Source organism: Propithecus coquereli, unplaced genomic scaffold, assembly GCF_000956105.1.
Source record: "Propithecus coquereli isolate 6110/MARCELLA unplaced genomic scaffold, Pcoq_1.0 Scaffold233, whole genome shotgun sequence".
NCBI classification, from domain to species: Eukaryota; Metazoa; Chordata; class Mammalia; order Primates; family Indriidae; genus Propithecus; species Propithecus coquereli.
Window position 1 is genome coordinate 862,148 of NW_012147875.1, and position 18,018 is coordinate 880,165.

Sequence of the window (18,018 nt, forward strand, 5' to 3'; positions counted from 1 at the left end):
TGGAGTAAAGCTACTACACGATGATGAGAGAGGCTCTGTTGTGTTTGCATGTGTTACATTATGTGGTCCTCACAACATGCTGGCAAAATTGGCATTATTATCTCCATTTTAAAGATGAGAAAATTAGGTGCAAAAAGCTTCAGTGACATATTCAAGCTCATACAGCAATAAATAACAAAAAATTATGTTATAGACATTTTGAAAGTTACATGTTCCTCACTGCAAATTATGAAAGACCATAGAAGTAATCGAAGAAGTAGGTTTCATAATGTATCTTTTCTTGTCACGGATGAGTTTACTTTTATCCATCTTGTCCAAATTGTAAAATATCATTCTGGTCATCATCAGTATTACACAGACCTGTTCTTCAAATAAGCTTGATTTTTCAGTAAAATTAGAAGAAACCACAATTTTTAAATAGGTGTATTGGATGTACATTAAAGAAAAAAACTACCATGTGATTTTAGATATGAATGCTAATTCCTGAACATTATTATTCTGAACTGAAGTGCTTAGAATATTTAAAATGCTGTATACTCTGGTGAATTTTTCCAGGATAATATTGGAGCATATATGATATACATTTTTGCATATTTAAGTTTATGTGTGTACTTATTTTAGGTTATATGTACTAAGAACAGTATATATACAGTGTATGATAGTTACATATTATTTTATTTTTTGAGAGAACTTAATCCCCACAATTATTAACTGTGCATAAAATCTAAATGGCAGATGTAACTTATATTGTATAGGTCTGACTACATTTCCTCTTTAGGAATAGCTGTTCTTTGCTTTTATGATATTGGGAAAAGAGAAGAAGAGTTAGTAAAGAAATACAAGCATTCCTCAAGCCCTTTTTCCCTAAAACATGCTCCATCATATCTCCTGGATTGGCTGGAATATCCTCTGCCCCCACCCCGTCACCCTCTCAATGCAGTGGAAAAGTCGGTGGGTAATTGGGTCCAGATTGGAGATGTTTAAATATTCATGAGGCTGGCAGGGGACTGGGAGGGGGTGACTGCCTAGAGTGGGGGTAGGGGCTGGGGGAAGTGATTAGTCATTGAAAGCTAGTGAACAATTCTGAGAAAGAGACGGAGGAAAGAGGGAAGAAAAAGATATGTAGATAGAGATTGGGTGGGGGGAGAGAAAAAAGAGGAGAGAGAGAAACAGAGAGGGAGAGAGCGAGCGAGCGCGCAGGAGGGAGAGAGCATGTGCGATGAGCAATAGCTGTGGACCTTACAGTTGCTGCTAACTGCCCTGGTGTGTGTGCGGGAGAGAGAGGGAGGGAGGGAGAGAGAGCGCGCTAGCGCGAGAGAGCGAGTGAGCAAGCGAGCAGAAAAGAGGTGGAGAGGGGGGGAATAAGAAAGAGAGAGGAGGAAAGGAGAGAAGGCAGGAAGAAGGCAAGGGACGTTACAACCATGCTGTGCTGTATGAGAAGAACCAAACAGGTAGAGCTAAAGATTTTTACTTTTTGCTGTTGTGAAATTACCAGAGTACAATATTTTCCCTGTAAAGGCAAAAAAATTTTTTACTGCTTCTGCTCTGGCCTTGGTGCTCGCGTTTCCTTAGCATATGGTAACTGATGGTTGCATCCCAGCTTTTATTCCTTTCTGTCTTTCATGCTCTGGTTTTGGAATGCTGCTAGTAATTAGGGCAAGGGAAGAAAAAATACGTCTGTTTGGTTAGAAATAAGATTTTTTTTTTTCCTATTAGTGAATGCTCAGCGTTTTAGGTCACTGGTCTTGAGGGTGTGGATGTGGAAAGGGGTGTGGGGAAGAAGACGTGGACTCTACCTACAAGATGGGGAGGCGAACCTTTATATCATTTGCAAAAAGCAGGTTGAGAAAATAATATTCAAGGCTGGGTATTGCCTGTCTGCCGTATAATTTTCTCACATGTGCTGCGGAAGATGCCTTGTTTCGTACATGCATGTGCTTCAAAGGGGCGCAGGTATTTATAGAAAAACGTGAAGGCTTGTTTATTTATTTATTTTTCAATGAATGAATGGAGCTGTTATTTGGGAGATTTTTTTTTTTTTAGAAAGAGAACCCCAACTGGGACTGGGGGAGAAATTGGCCGTGCAGAAGGGGAAAATCCCCTTCCTAAGACCAGTAGCCGATTGTGCACCAGCTGGTCTGAGGAGAGGGTGGACCACGCCCCTAGGAGCCTTGAGCTCAGACGGGATGGGAAAGACCAGCCGAGCCGGGTATTACCTGTTGGAAGCCAGGTCTTTTCTCTTACCCCCTTCCCTTGCTTCTTTCCTGGGGTTATCTGTGACCAGAGACGTGCTAACATCCTGGATGATAAGCACGGTGACTCATTTTTATCAGGAAGAGGGGCACATCTAAGATTAGCAAGAACTGAATCCCCTCCTTTGCTCCCCCACTGCCCAGGTTTTTCTTCCATTTCAGATTGCTCGCTTATTTCTTGAAAGACGTTTCAGAAACTTGATTGGGGTGAGAGTGGGGAGGAATGGCGAGTGCGGTATTCCGCAGCAACCCATCGTGCCGTGACAGTCTCCAAAAGAAGCTTTCAAACATTTCTTGGAACACGTTTGAGTGATTTTGGCGAAGGTTGAGGAGAAAAAAATGGGTGTGGGATATGGGTGAATGTGTGCGTGTGTGTGCGTGTGTGCGCGCGCGTGTGTGTGCCTGTGGTGGGGGTGGGGGCAGGGTAGGGGGTTAGTGGGGGCAGGCTTGGTCAAAGAAGCCCTTTGCAGATTGATTGCCTTAGGGGTGGGGTGCAAGAGATCGGATTTGGGTATTATTTCCTGTGCAGGTATTGGAAATTAGGCAATTTGTAATACACTCCCTGAATCCGAAGGGGGTGGAAGACAGTGGAGAAGCAGCAGCCTGCCAGCCTTGCACATTTAGCCAGCGCCCTGGAAGGAGGGGTGGGGAGTGAGGATGAAGGAGAAGGAACAGGAAGGGGAAGGGAGACCAGCAGAATGTCTGAGCAGTGGGTGTAGAGTCATAAATAAATAAATAAAATGTAAAGTAGCAGGCATCCTGGATTGTGTGGGCATGTTTGGGGAAAAGTCAGATATTGGGGGTGGGGGACGGGTATTTGCAGCATTTCTCTGAAGTGCTCTATGGTTCTGGACATTGATGCTTCCATTGGCTCATTTTTCAAACCAGGACATTTTCTCTCTTGAGTTCCTTTATTTTAATATATAAATGTAATAAATACAGGTGTCTAGGTTAAGTACACCATCAAAGAAAAGTCCTGAGGTTACTTCACTGGTGAGCTGGGGAAATAAAATTTAGGAAGGCGGAGCCTTAAGAAAGCCAAAGCTATGTATTTAAAAAAATCTTTAATTTCAGAAAGAAAAATATGCTGGTTTACAACTTGTTCCCACCTCTTTATACACATTGAAGTACATACGCATCTTCTCTGATAAAGGAAACCACGCATGATTTTTAGAAAGGGAGTTAGGGCTAAAGGAATTCCCTTCCTAAAATGAGGACAGCTGCCTTCACTCGGGTTCTATCTCTCTGACAGCCCCAAGCGCTCATATTCTGATGTGCAATTTAATGGAGCTGAAATTGTGTGTTTAGGGAGAAATTCACATGTAAATGTGTACAGCATCCACATACTTCATATGCAACAGTCATGCGTGTACTCTGTATGCTTACCACATGCCTTCCTGTGTTTTAGCATCATTCATATTCAAAAGAGAAAATGAAGGGTATAGAAATTGTCCTATTTTGCCCATGCATTTTATAAATGTGTACTTATGTGTGAAATGGTCATGTCTCTTATATACCACTATTGTGTATCATTCATACTAGTTAGTATTTAGGGTACCATTCAATCAGACTGAAGGAAATGGTGTATTCAGGGCGTGGGCTCACACTACACTCACTGACTGGCATTTATACAGCGTGAGTACTTAAGTCTCACACAGGTTTCCTTCTTGTGGGTGAAATGATCCTGTATCATTCATGGCAAAATCCAGTGGTGTCCATCCTTTTGACATCTATTCATCCTCCTAGTACTTAACAGGGAATAAAACAAGGGCAAAAACCTGCAAAGGTCTAAACTCTGCCACACCCATGAAATCCAGCAGAAACGTGGGAGGGGGCTGGAGGGCTTGCACTTCCTTCCTCTTCCACTTGAGCAGCATAAAGAAGCAATCTTGGATTTCTAAGTTGTAATACATTGCCAATGGGTGAGAAGAAAGCCTAAATGATGTATATTAGCCATTAGTTACCATTATAGATTATTGTAGGAGGAAGAAGAGAATGAGATTGGGGTGGAGATGAGAATATGGTAAATGAGTAGGCAAAGGAGAAATAAAATAAAAGAATCCCTGAGATTTTATTGACTTACGATTTTCAAATATCTTGGGACTTACTTTAAATAGCTTAATTGCCATGCATATTGCAGATGATTAAAAACTTGCAAGGTGTGATCTGTGTCTACAAAGCAAGAAAACTATGAGGTGTTTCCTTTGTTTAAAAATAATGATTTTAGTTTGTAACTGAGGTGTAAAGAACACCACGCAAGCAAGTAGCCCCTCTACCTCTCAGCCCCCAGCCACCGCCAACATCCGCCTTTTTCCTCATACAACAAATAAATTCTTATCTTTGGGAGCGTTGATCTGAGGCTTAGAATTCCAACCTCGCTGTGCCTTTTCCTTGCAGCCTTGGGAAGGTGTTGGAAGGATGCTGCTGCCTTGCTGCTTGGTGCAGGCGCTTCTTCCTGGTGATACATTGGATTCCTCCTAAATCTCTCTGAGCCACACCCAGTGTCATCCAGGGACTTAGTGAATTAATTAAATGGAGGCATTCTACTTAATGTAATTGAAGCTTGCTCTTTCTTTAAAAAAAAAATGTAGGGATTTTCACCCCACATTTACGAATTTAAACAGAAGAAATTGTTTAAAGGGCATTTTTTGTTTTTTGCCAAATTATCTGGACTTGCAGAGAACCTTAGGAAATTCATGGTGAATCTAGAAATGTGTTCATTTCTGGTGACTCTATGATTCTTTCTAACTCATGGCAGGGTGCATACATAATAAGCCCTCTTCTCTCATGCTGACAGTCTGTGTAACTCTGTTCTCCACCCCCCTCCCCCTACCAACCCATGCTGAGGCAACTGGAATAAGAAAATGCAGAGTTAATTTTCTTTCTTGCTGAGCTGGCAAAACTATAGAAACCTTCTTTGATGTTTCATGCTAAAGGGCAGTGCTCCTATACACCAAGAGGGAGAGTGGCTTAGGGTCTCCTTTGCCTCAATGATAGTGAAATTGTCAGTGTTACGCCTGGGGCTGAATTAATACACAGACTTCAGAGTCTTACCCGGCCCCATAAGAAAGGGGTTTGGGGTTTTTTCAGGCAATAATAGAGCATATATATTTAGCAAATGTTCCCCTTGTTCATATTGATAAAGTAAGACAAGACTAAACTCTTCTTCTATTAATAGTTCAAAGAATACACATAACCAGGTCATCTCAAGAGAAGATACAGCACTGAACTATTCACTTCCCTATTGGTTGTAACAGAGGCACTAAGGCAACCAAACAGTGTCTGTTGCAAACCAAAGAAGTGATTGTGCACAGGCATTCCCCCTTTTGAATTTCTGGAGTACAGTCAGGTTGCGTCTGTACCATTGTAATTAAATAATTAAATCTTCATAGCATTCTCTGAAGTTGAGAAGAACACTGTACTATGAATCCTTAGCTGATGCCACTTACTGATTGTGAGATCTTGAATGAATCACATCATCTTGGGCTTCAATTTCCTTCTGTAGAATGGGAACAAAAACCAAAAAATACAAACAAACAAATAAACCAAAATACAAACAAAAAACAAAAAACAAACAAAAAAAACACCCTGTTTCCCTTAAGGATTTTTGTAGGGATTAAACAATGTGAAAACAAAGATCAATACAAATATTAGAAAATATTTCTCTCCAAGTTTTGCAATGTGACTTAGAACGTCAGTTTTTCAGGATTGCCAAGTGCCCCCCATGTCACCTTTTTCTGTTAGAGGTGACTTCCTTCTGGTCATAGTTGAGCCTTCTGCTTGTACTCTTATTCCTTCCCCTGTGTTTTCTCCAGAACCTCACTCCCTCATGCCCTGCTCTCTCTTGAGCTTCATCCTCTTGTACTGTATTAACTCCTTTCCTCAGAGGCTGTGAATATGCTCTTGTCTCCTTTATCTTAAAGGATCCTCTCCTGACTCGATGTCCCCATGTCTATAGTGAGTGTTCTGCCTTACCTCCTCGTCGAACAAATTTCCTGCAAGTACTCTCCCCACACTCACCTTCTCCCCTCTGTCACTGTTTCATCTACTTTAATTAGGATTTTGTTTCCATAATTCCACTGGAACATATTCTGAAAAGGGCACCACATCTAGTGACCCTTTAGTTTGCATCTTATTTGACATCTCTTTGGCATTTTGTATTGCTGTCTAGCCTGGTTCTGGAGCTTTCTCCTAACTGGGTCCCAGGATAGCTCTCTTCCCTCTCAGACAGGATCTTCTCAGTCTCCTTTGCTGGCTTCTTTTACTCTCTTCCCCCCAAAACATCGATGATCTTCTGGTTCATGATCTTGATCCGTTTCTCTTCTCATTCGATCACCTAGGTGATCTCATCCATGTCCAGATCTTTAACCACCTGTGTGATTTCCAAATCTGTAGATGAGATATTTATCTTGAGCTCCAGATCCACAGATACCCAAGTATTTCAGAGACATCCAAGCTCATTAAGTTTATGTGCAAAACCAAACTCCCGTCCTCTGTTTTGTGTCACATTTGGTCTTCCTTATTATCCTTATTGCTAGAACCCTGTCCATCTGGCTTCAGGGCTTTAGAAACCTTGGAGTAATCCCAAATGTAGTCCTTTCTTTCAACTCTCATATCCAGTTACTAAATCCTAGTTTAAGAGATTTTGAATACCTCCTCTGCTTTTCAACCCTATCTGTTTATATAAATAACCTGGCTCAGAACTTTTATTACCTCTCATCTGGACAAAGGCAATAGCTTCTCACATGGACTTCCTATATCCACATAGTTCTTTTTCAATTCTCCTTGCAAATAACATTGGAGTTGTCTTTACCTAATGCAAAGCTGGTCATATTATTTTTCTTGTTAAAATATCACTCCTCAGCATGGATGACATGATTCAGTTTTGCCTACCTTTCCAGTGCCATCCTCAAACACCCACCCATCTCACCTTATGACACCACAGCAATATTCTAGGCCTTGGTGCCTTTGCTCATGCTGTACTCTCCGCCCACATTACACTTCCGTCTCAGCCTGGAATATTCCCATTTTCCCTGGAAGAGTTAGATCTTTAAAACCATTCTTGACCTGCCTAACTAAGTTTTCTTCTACCTTCTTTGTGCTCAGCCTACATTTTGTACTATCTCTATTATGACTCACTGCACCATATAGCATTTACTTTTTACACACTGGTGTCCACACTGTGAGCCCCTTGAAGGAAAGGATGAAAACTTAATTTTTGTTTTCAATCTCTAGTGTCTACCATAATGCTTGGTACATAAAGTAATAGGTTTTAACCATGGATAATCTGTTTGCTAAGTAACTATAGAGCCGGGTTTATAGTCTTTCCACAAGTTGTAGCATATCTAAATGGATAGAATCTACTAGTAGATTTTTAAAAAATCTATTGGCATGAAATTTTAAAGTGGAACTGATCATCATTGATTCTTGGTATTGATTTATAGACATGACAACCATCAGTTTTTACTAAAAGTAGGCACAAAATGAGCCCATTTATAGACTGTATTTCTCCAAATTACCATAGATGGTACTATCTGGAAACCTCCCTTCCATGTCCTCCTCCACCAACAAGCATCCCAGCCCCACCCACCGAGGTCAGCAGAGTCTCGGTTTAGATGCATGGTTACCACACTGTTGGACCTTCATGTGACCTTCCTTTGGGGCCCCAAGTACTTGTGCTTGTTACTTTGCTCCACAACTATTACAAATAGAACCTGAAACTATCTGTTGCTACCCTTAGTTGATTTATATCACTGGTCACACAAACTTCAAAAAAATGTATGTACTGTTGGCCTGTGCTCAAAAATTAATTTTACCTTCATTTGGATTTCTTTTCTTCCCACTGAGGTATCCAAATAATATTATTCCACAAAGTGAACTCTTTATGGAGGTAAAGGGAGGGTGAATGGTAAGTAGTCCCTCAACTGTCTGTTAAATGAATGAGAATTAGATCAACTGGGTCTTTCTTAGGTTTAAAGAGACTGAAAGGACTTAGACTCTCAAACAGACCTATTGTGCCCAGTGTGGGGCAGATTACAACCACAGCTTTCCATGAAGATACTCTTGCCAAACTCTAAGTGGTTTATTTTCTCTGACTGCATTGGCATGTCCTTGAGAAGAGCTGTGAGACTAAATAATTTGTAAGTCAAGTTTGTCTTCAACCACTGAAGTTAAGGAGTGTTCCTCAGTGGTTGTACTCTTACTCTATATCTTGCTCAAAGCTTCCAGTCTCTTTGACATTGAGTTTTCCTATCCTTTTTTCCACCCCTTACATCCAAATGGAGTTTTTCTGATTAAGTAATATGAGCACATGCTAGCATTTACTGGGTGAGGCTATGGAAGGAGAATTTTAAGAAAAAATGTGTCCCTTCCAAGTTTTCAAATAAGTATTTTAGACACACAGGTATTTTAAGCCGTGTCTGGTACATGGTAGATTCTCAATAAACATTTGTTGACGGAGTAAACGTAGGGAGGGAAGGAACATCACAATGGGCCATTAGGAGAGATGTTTTGGGACAGAAGACCATTCCTGTGCACCTATTCAGAACGGGCTTTGTGTAAAATGCACATTCAGCTCACAAGGCAGTTGTAGTCAAAGTTGTAATTCCTGTCTGCTTAGATCAGAGAGGTACCTTTGCAGTCAGTCATTCGTTCAGGTTTGGTATTTGGAGTGTGACCCTCTAGATTTCCTATCTTAATTGTTTATAGATCTTATTTTCTTAGATGTTGTTTGTTTAATGTCCTGTTTCATGTCTTTGTAGTGAAATAAACCCTTTCCTTGGGTTCTAGACCTGGCTCTGCCAATTGCTTGTCGTGTGATCTTGGGTAAGTAATTTAACCTTTCTGAGCCTCAGTTTATTCATCTGTATAGTGGACACATAAAAGGATCCCTCCAAATCCTGACTTGCTTCTTTTTAGTAGGTTTGGTGTGAGGCTCAAATAAAGTGATAAAAATAAAAGTATTTTGCAAACAATGTGCTTTTCAAATGTAAAGTATTATTAATCAAGGAATTTCATATATTGAGCCCTAAAGTAGTCATGGCTTTATGCAAACTAGAAGTACCCATGCTGTCTGTATAGACTATATACATTCCTGTTTCTACCCCCTTTCCTATTCTCTACTGAGTACATATTAACCATGCTAATGGATGGGAGCATAGTATGTCTTTACTGTTTCTTTTGAAAACTTCAGTGACAGAATTTAGATAAGCCAACATGCAAATTGTTATAAGACCCAGGATCAATTCAAATCTATTTGGAATATCCACAGTTTTCCCTTTTATCTTTTCCTGTTTTAGTCTTTTCTTGTCGTTTACATGTCTTCCCTTCTCCATTTGCTAAGTCTGCTGCTTCTCCCGCATCCCCACCCCCACTCCACCTCCAAACTGGGTTCTCAGCACTAAGCGTACCAGGCATGCTGTGCTCACATCCGTCACATGAGGGTCCAGTCAGGCAGAAGAGTGGAGAGACGATGCTGGGCTGCTGGGGAGACTAAAAGGGGAGGTGCAGCCTGGTTGGGGGAGCAACTTCAAATATTATCACCTGAGCACCGTTTCCATAACAGCTTCAAGATTCCTGAATGCAACAGGAACAAACCTGATCAGAGAGGTAACATATAATCCTGAAGCTTTCCAAATCCAACTCTAAATACTATAATTTTTCTGAGCCCTCAGGATCTCCACAAAAGACATTTCATTTTTCCTGTGTTCTGGTTATGATTGGGATACATTACTGATTTAATACAACAAAATTCGTCGAATTCTCATATAAGCAATGGAATTCTGCAATCCAAAGAAACTGAGTTCTTAAACATATGGATAATATTTGGAAATATTTTAAAGTATAATAATTGGATGAAGTTAGTCCAAGAGATTCTGTTTTTCTTAGAAGCCAAAAATTTAACATAAAGAAATTAGTATTATACATATTATGCAAAAATACTTTTATACAGGAGGCTCATGTAGAGTACAATAGAAAGGTATATTAACTAGAAATTTGAAAATAAGCTGGTGTCCGGAAGGAAATAATAATTTATTAAATTATATTTGTAGTTGGTTAATGGTCAGTATCACTTTTAATCCTTCAACACTAGCCACATCCCCCTCTCCCTCCTTCTCTCTTTCTTTGCTTCAGCACGCACCACTTCTATTATATATGTGGTTTTTAATTGGGCACAAGTAACAGAAACCAACCTTAAGAGTCCATAATAAGGAGTGTATTAAAAAAAAAAACAAACTAGAGATCACATGAAATTAAGTTGAACAGCCAAGCCTATGTGAACTAGGGTAGATCTGGGAATCTCAACAGGAGATAAACTTTCTTTCTGGAGTCTTGCGTCTAAAAGAGTGTCACTAACAACCCTAGTTTCTATATTTCTTAATCTAAACTTCTAAATGAGAAGAGAGAGAGAAATTGAGAGAGAGAGTGAGAAAAAGAGAGAATGAATATGAGTGAGGATGAATGAATGAAATCCATTGGTTCTGCTCGGATCAGCTAGTTACTGCCTCTGGGCTAGTATCTCTGACGGAACGAAGGGTGAGGTCACATAGTTTAGACACAATTTCTGGAAGCCTACACCTTAAATCCAGTGAGAGAGTAAATTGGTTGAGAAAGAGTTTCCTGCATATATACCTCTACGTCTTCAGTAGGCTAGCTACGCAGATCAGAAGAGATTTATCTCAAATGTGGTGGACCATTAATTTTTCCCTTTGGTTGTTTTCAATTTGGCCTGTATTACATATGCTTATTATTCATAGGGTTATCATCACTGATGGCTCTAAAAGGAAGCAGTAACCACACTGATTACTGAACCCATAAGCTTATATATCTAAAAAAGAAAGGTTAGGGTAAATCTCTGTATCTGGAGATGGCAGACTCTGGGTTTTCATTGTCTTCCAGAGGCCTAACTCTAGCAGGTACCACTTGTCTTAAGAGGGATACTAGCTACCGTATATTCTTGCTAATTTGGCATGATGTAGCTTTGCTCTAACGTCTCTTTTTTTAGTTTAGAGAATCAGTTTCCGCAAAAAAAAAATTGGGCAATAATGAGTATAAAACAGCTCTGCTGGATTTATATCAGAGAAATGCTACTCCTTGACATTAGTCATCTCATTTTGAATGTTCTTGAATTAATTCCAGCAATAATCACCATATTTATCTATTTTTAGAAAATTGGCACTTTCTAAAATATTGAGCTGTTGTCTCCATATGCATCAGTTTGCTCTAAATGTAGAATATTGGTAATTAGCCTTACATCCATTATTTGTAATTCCAGTTCCAATAACTACTCAAAATGTTATTTTTAAATGAAAATTGGAAAGACCCTAATATCTTCCCATTAATAACTAGATAGAAGAGCTCGATCAGGCAAAGAGAAAAATAACTGCAATGATCTCCAAAGGTTAAGTGAACTCAGGAACTGGCTGCTTTTTTAAGTAGCTGCGAAACCTCTTTAGTCAGCATAACTAGGCCTGACTGGAAGCTGTTAGAATGCACATCCTCTTTTCATTCTTACTTTGCTTTGATTCAGAAACCAATTTACCTGCTTGGAATATAAGCTGAGAATTAAAAGCTCCTCTTAATGGCCAATAGCTGTTTGGCCACAAGAGCTGTTTCCAAAGGATGTATTCCACAGTTCTATTCAAATTTTAGTAGAGGCAATTGTCTCCATTATTTACCTAAAAAAGAAAGAAAGAAAGAAATTCTCATTTTCTAAATAATTAGCTTGAGTTTTAGATTTGTAAGTTCATGTTGTACTGGGACAGCGCAGTGTGGTTGCCAGACTCTTACCAATGTTCAGGCAAAGAGATAGAGGCGTTGAGTAGATTTTGGGTGAACATTGCATTTCAAAGTCCTTTCTCTTTATATCAATTTTGAAAAGTAATATTTCATTTGAGAGATGGAAAGGAATAGCAAGACTTCATAAGTGATCCATCGTGAACTCCCTCATTTCTTTTCACCTAGGCACTTGGAGAATTTTTCTTCCAAATCCAAGTTTCGTTGGATTAATCTTTCTAAAAATTTCCAAGATTTTCAAAAGGAAAGGGAGAATGATATTGTCTTACTTAAAAAACAGCAGCTCTTTCTTCAGTAAAATCAAGTTGGGGATTTGATTTATTCAAACATCTTTTTTTTTTTTTTTTTCTGAAGAGCACCTTTTGCAATATTTCCTTACTCCTTAAGGATTTAATTACCCCAATGTAAGAGAAGGAGATTGCTTTCTCTGTCACCTAGGAAAGTTACACTGGAGAACTCAGGTTGGTATTAAGTATTCATTTGAATAAGTCTTTCATGCTAATCCTGTTAATTCAGTGTTCCTCAGGGCTTTGATTGCCTATTTGAAAGACTCAAGGTGATAGCCTTTTGATAACTCAGCCAGATTTGTGCTTCCACACTGATGGGCAGTTAACTGGAGAGCTGAGAGCTGTATAGAAAACCAAGGACAAAACTTAATTTCTTACACATTCTTTCTTCCACCTTGAACTTCATACCTTACACCTCTGGGATGAAACCAGTACAGAGGAGGAAATGACGGTTTCTATAATTGAAAAGGGAGGAAGAGATTAGAATTATAAAATAGAATTACTCAGTTTGGAATTGGGCCATAACCCTCTAGTAAAAACTGTCATGGGATCATTAATGACCACAGATGGCTCAGACCTCACTTCTAAACATCATCTGGAAAACACAATATGCCCAAGAGAAGGAGTATTCAGAAAAGAATCCAAGAAGTTTGGGCACTAGTATACTTAAATATACTTAACCACACTTAGGGCCAAATCCAGTTTTTATCCTCACTTAATGGAAAGAAGCTATTCTTGGCTAAAAAGAGAAATTCAATTTTGTTGTCATTGTTGTTGTACCTTATGTACTAGACAATATTTTTTAATAATTACGGATTTTCCTACAGGCCCTCTACTGTCCTCTTCTGTGTTCTCATTCCAGTGCCACTGAAGGCTGATTAGTTCATGTACATACTGAAATCTATTTTATTAAACATGTCTTACCAAAATTGTCACTTGTACTCAAATTGGATATATAGTTAAAATTCATCTGTAAAGAAACAAACCATAAAAGCACAGGAAAACCATTAAGAAAATTAACTTTCCTATAATCCAATGTTTCCAGACATTAAAAATATTATTTTTCCCTTTATTCTTTGTTGTTATCTTAAAAAGTGTCATGCTAAATTAATTATCTTCTCCCTAGATTAGACTTCCTACTCCCCTTCTCTTGACAATATCTTTTAGAGATTCTAGCACATTTCCAGTTTCTCAGCTTATAACATGGGAATATACTATTCCTTCCTTTCTGAAGGCCATACTATGAGTTACCAAATTCTATTTGTAATCCGTTTCACACGTGTTGTTTCTACCTTCTGCTAGCCCTTTTAAACCAGCATTTCAGAAGAGAACCAAGCCCCTAAATCCCTAAGGCCCTAATGTCCATATGTGTATAATGAGTTAACCCGTCTCCTGTGCATCTAGATGGGTACTGGTTACATACCATCCTTGGAAGAAGAAAAAATAGTCACTCATTTTGCTGTGTTCTGTAGTTCAGATGAGAAACTCCAGGTGAAAAAGGCTGGAGTGTCACCAAAACTCCCTGTTTTCAGCATGACCTCTACATGCTGCCTGCTGGCTAATCTTACATTTAATTCCCCTTTTCTCAAAATTTCAATGCTTTCTCTTTGTTACAGGGTTAATTCTAATTTATTGATTTGTGATTGTTTTTTAAGGCTCCTCAGAATCCATCACCAATCTCCTATTCTTGCCTTATCTCCTGCCGGCTCTGGCATTGACTAGGCTTGTCAGTTTAAACAGATTTAGTCTCTCCGGGTTGTCATTTCCTTTTATGTAAAACAAAAATATTGAACGAAGGCATCTCTAAGGCTTTCCAACTTGTAACAGACATGTTCTATAGCAAATTTCTCTTTTACTTGGATATTCAGTCCTAGCCAGACTTAGTATGAATTTAAGTTACAGTTTTCCTGTACTTTTGTTCATTGTCATTACCACTACTTGGAAAATTGCCTTTTTTGCCTAATTCAATCTCACCCAACCTCCAAGCTCTGAAGCAAGAGTTACATCACTTGTGAAAGCTATCCTGATTACTACAGTTCCCTGTGACTTCTTGCCCTCTTAGATCCTGTAATACATACTACCTGCCCCCTTCCTCTGTCATCCATCAAACAACCTTAATCATCCATTTGTGTTTATATATACCTGGTTTCCCCCAATTAGTTTGCAAACTCTTTGAAGGTAAATGTCTGGTTTAGTGCCTGGCTCAAGAAACACATATTGATTTATATCTACTATGGGATGAGCTGTGTATTAGATTCTGAGAGAGTGTACAAGACAAATAGAAGGCTCAGTAAACTTCCAGAAAGACACGTGGAACTATCTTGCACTACTCTCTGGGACTTTTGACATCATCAAACATACCTTCCTTCTTGAATCTCTTTATTTTCTTGGCTTTCATAACACCTGTTTCTTCTGGTTTTTCTCTTCTACATCTTTGGTTGCATTTTTTCCCCCACTTGGCTTCTATTCTACCAATCTCTTAAAAGTTGGTGTTACTCTGGCTTTTATCCTTACTCTCTCATGTCCTTACTCAACACAAGCTCTGAATAATCTAATCCATGCCCACAACTCTCACATGGACTAGTAGTTCTTGAATTCTTCAGGCTCTCCAGCTAAATCTACTTCCTGAATTCTAGAGCTTTCCATATAACAGTCCACTGGAAATCTTTTTTCTGATGACCAACAGGAACCCCAGTGGCAACATGTCCTAAAAATAAATCATCACGTATTGTTCCCACATCTCTGCCCCTGTCTCATCCAGTCATCGAATTCAGAAATAGAGCCCTGATCCACTCCCTATAGCTTCCTTTTATCATTAGATGCTCCTACTTTTTCCCTAGTTTCTATAATTAAAAAACAAATAAACAAAAAACCTTTCATTCCTCCCATTCCTTTACTCCCTACCTTGAAAATATATCTTAACTCTGTCCACTCTTCTCCATCTCCAGTCATCTCTTACGGAGACTAATACATTAGCCTCTCCTCTCATTGCCACCTTCTACCCTCAACCCCTTACCAACGATTCTTCCCTCAGTACCCAGACTGGTCTTTTAAAAAGAGTCTATCAGATCATGCGTCTCCCCTATTTAAAAACCTGTGATGGCTTCCCATTCCACTTAGAATCAAAACCAAACTCATTAGTACCAAGGCCTATAAAATCCTACATGACCCAGGCCTTTCCTCCTTTTCTAATTTATTATTACCATACTCCTCTCGGTCACCAAGTCTCCTGGCCTGTTTTTAGTTTTTAAAACACATCAAGCACATTCCTTCTTCTTTGCACGTACTGTTCCTGTGCCCAGAATGCTCTTTCTCTGGCTTTTCACTTGAGGGGCCTTCCTATCTGAATGGTGTCCAAGTTACTTTCTAACACATTACCCTCATTTTATTTTCTTTTTAAGATTTTTCTCAACTGATTTTTTAAAAAATATTTAGTTATTAATCTTCTGGTCACTGCCTATCTCCTCAAACTTCAAAACCCACCCCTCTTCACATCCCAGACTCTTTTGCAATTGTGTTATTTCATAAAGTGACCCATATTATTTCATCTTTTCTCCCTTTCCAACACTGTGGGGGGTTTTGCCCTATAATGTCTCACTTCCTCCTGTTTTCTATATGACACATTTCCAGTTTATTTCCACTATGTGGCTGAAGTTATCTTCTTCTTTATGGTGATTCCCCTATCCTTTAGTCTGATATGATTATCCTCCCCTTCATACCATCTTTATGCCTACTGCATACCTCTGCTACAACATTCAACAAACTTTATTATAAATATTTGTTTACATGTCTATCTCTTTTGCTACACCAGGAGCTCCTTTAGAGTCAGAGTCATGTTTCATTTGTTACCTACACAGAGCTCTAACTCAATGCTTTGCACACTGTAGGTTCTCACTAAATAGCAATTAAGTAAATGGAGTCTACACAGATGAAAAAATGTCAGCATCCACCGAGTAGTTATGTGATGGCAAACTTTGGTTAGGACTAAGGCAAAGGTTGCCCAACTCCCACTGATCAATCATGGAAACTGCTCACTTCTGGCACAGTCCATAATTGGGCACCTAATAGATATCTCACACAGAGCTGAGACCACACAGACTTGGATTTCACCCAAGTGGTGCCAGCTGGTTGCTTCAGCAAATAACAGTCACCATTTTGTAGAGAGACACTCTAAAAGAATCAGAAAGAGAGCCATACTTGACAATATAAACTTATTATCTGGGCTAAGAATCAGTAGTCATTTAAAAATATATAGCTATGCCTTCTTGGCCACTTATTCTGCCTCCTAAACTTACCGCTAAACATTCAGCCCTTTCCTCACATCTAAAGCTGGTATCTTCTGGTACTGCTCCCACAGGCAGGAATCCCTGGTGAGGTTTCAAATCTTTCCTCTTTGTTAATGACATGATTTGTGGTTGTGTATACCATCTCTCTTGCCTTTCACTTTCTTTAATTTATATTTTTAAAAATTATGCACAATAATGCTTCGTTGTTGTTTTTCCTGGTCCCCCTACAGTATTGAAGCGCTCATCTGTCTGATGAGATTGTACCTATCCCTAAACTAATACAAAATGGAGATACTAGTAGATTTTCCTACAGGGCAATGAAAGAATAAATGGCTGGGAAATCAGTAGTTTACCAACAGGTAACTTATATCTTCTACACACAAAAATATAATTCCTTCTAGGGAGTGGAGCCAAGAAGGTAGGGGCTTCTCCTTGGAATTCTGGTGAGGGAGAAATAGCTTCAATTTAATCTGTTCTTCTTGTAAGAATAGCTAAGAGAATCAGGAAAGAAAAAGAATGGTCTATGATCATTAGGTAGCTAGGTCCTGTTGAACTAAAGCTAAATAACATAGAAATTACATATACTTTTTTGATCTGGATGAGAAACTTAAACACTTTAAGATTTATTTCTTTAGGAAATGATAATCTCTTTCAAACTGGTAACTTGCAAAACAAACTTTGGAAAGACATCTTATTTATAGGTTTGGAGAGTGTGTTCACTCAAAAATCAAATTTGGGAACAACCAAAGAATATAATTTTCCTGTTTAGAGTAATGGATGATCATTAGGAAAGCAAGATGAAACACATTTCAGCTGAAAAATATGTGTCATTTTTCTCAGTTATATTTTTTAAATTTTGGTACTTGGAAGGTGGAGAAGATGCATGAGTAGTTTGGGTTGCTGAGAAAGTAGATGAGAGAAACAAGTATTCCACACTGAAGAGATTGACTTGGTGGGACATGGTGGAACTTTTAGAGACCCACCAGTCAGGGGTGAAACCAGGTGGAGCCATTTCTAGAAGGGAATTCATTTTCCATCCCATTGATCTAGCCATACATTGCTTTGGTCCAGTTTTCACAGGCATTTCCATTAGGCTGTTTTCTCAACAGAACCCTATATAAAGTGGAAAATCATTCCTACATTAAGCCTCTGGACTCCTCAATTGATGTATACCCAGGGACACTGCAGTGTCAGACCACTGTAAATTTCAAGTTGCCAGTAATGATATGGTATTCCAGGAATAGCCAACAAATCTGTATTATTCTGATTAAACCAAATTTCAGCCAAATTCTCTGGAACTAAGAAAAGAGTTTCATTTGGATTTCAGTGGAGGGTCAACAGGTCAGGTCTATGTTGGTACAAGAAGATTAGAGATTACACTTAGGGAATCACAAAGTT

General features: G+C 39.0%; 1 protein-coding gene across 1 annotated transcript in view; it reads left to right on the forward strand.

Moving 5' to 3' along the window:
- The first annotated feature begins 1,032 nt into the window (after window positions 1-1,032).
- The window catches only part of GAP43 (growth associated protein 43), a 99,117-nt gene continuing 82,131 nt past the window's right edge, over window positions 1,033-18,018 (forward strand). Inside the window, exon 1 of the mRNA XM_012645495.1 lies at window positions 1,033-1,451. Coding sequence (XP_012500949.1) covers window positions 1,422-1,451 — 30 coding nt within the window. The 5' untranslated portion in view covers window positions 1,033-1,421. The remainder of the gene's footprint in view (window positions 1,452-18,018) is intronic.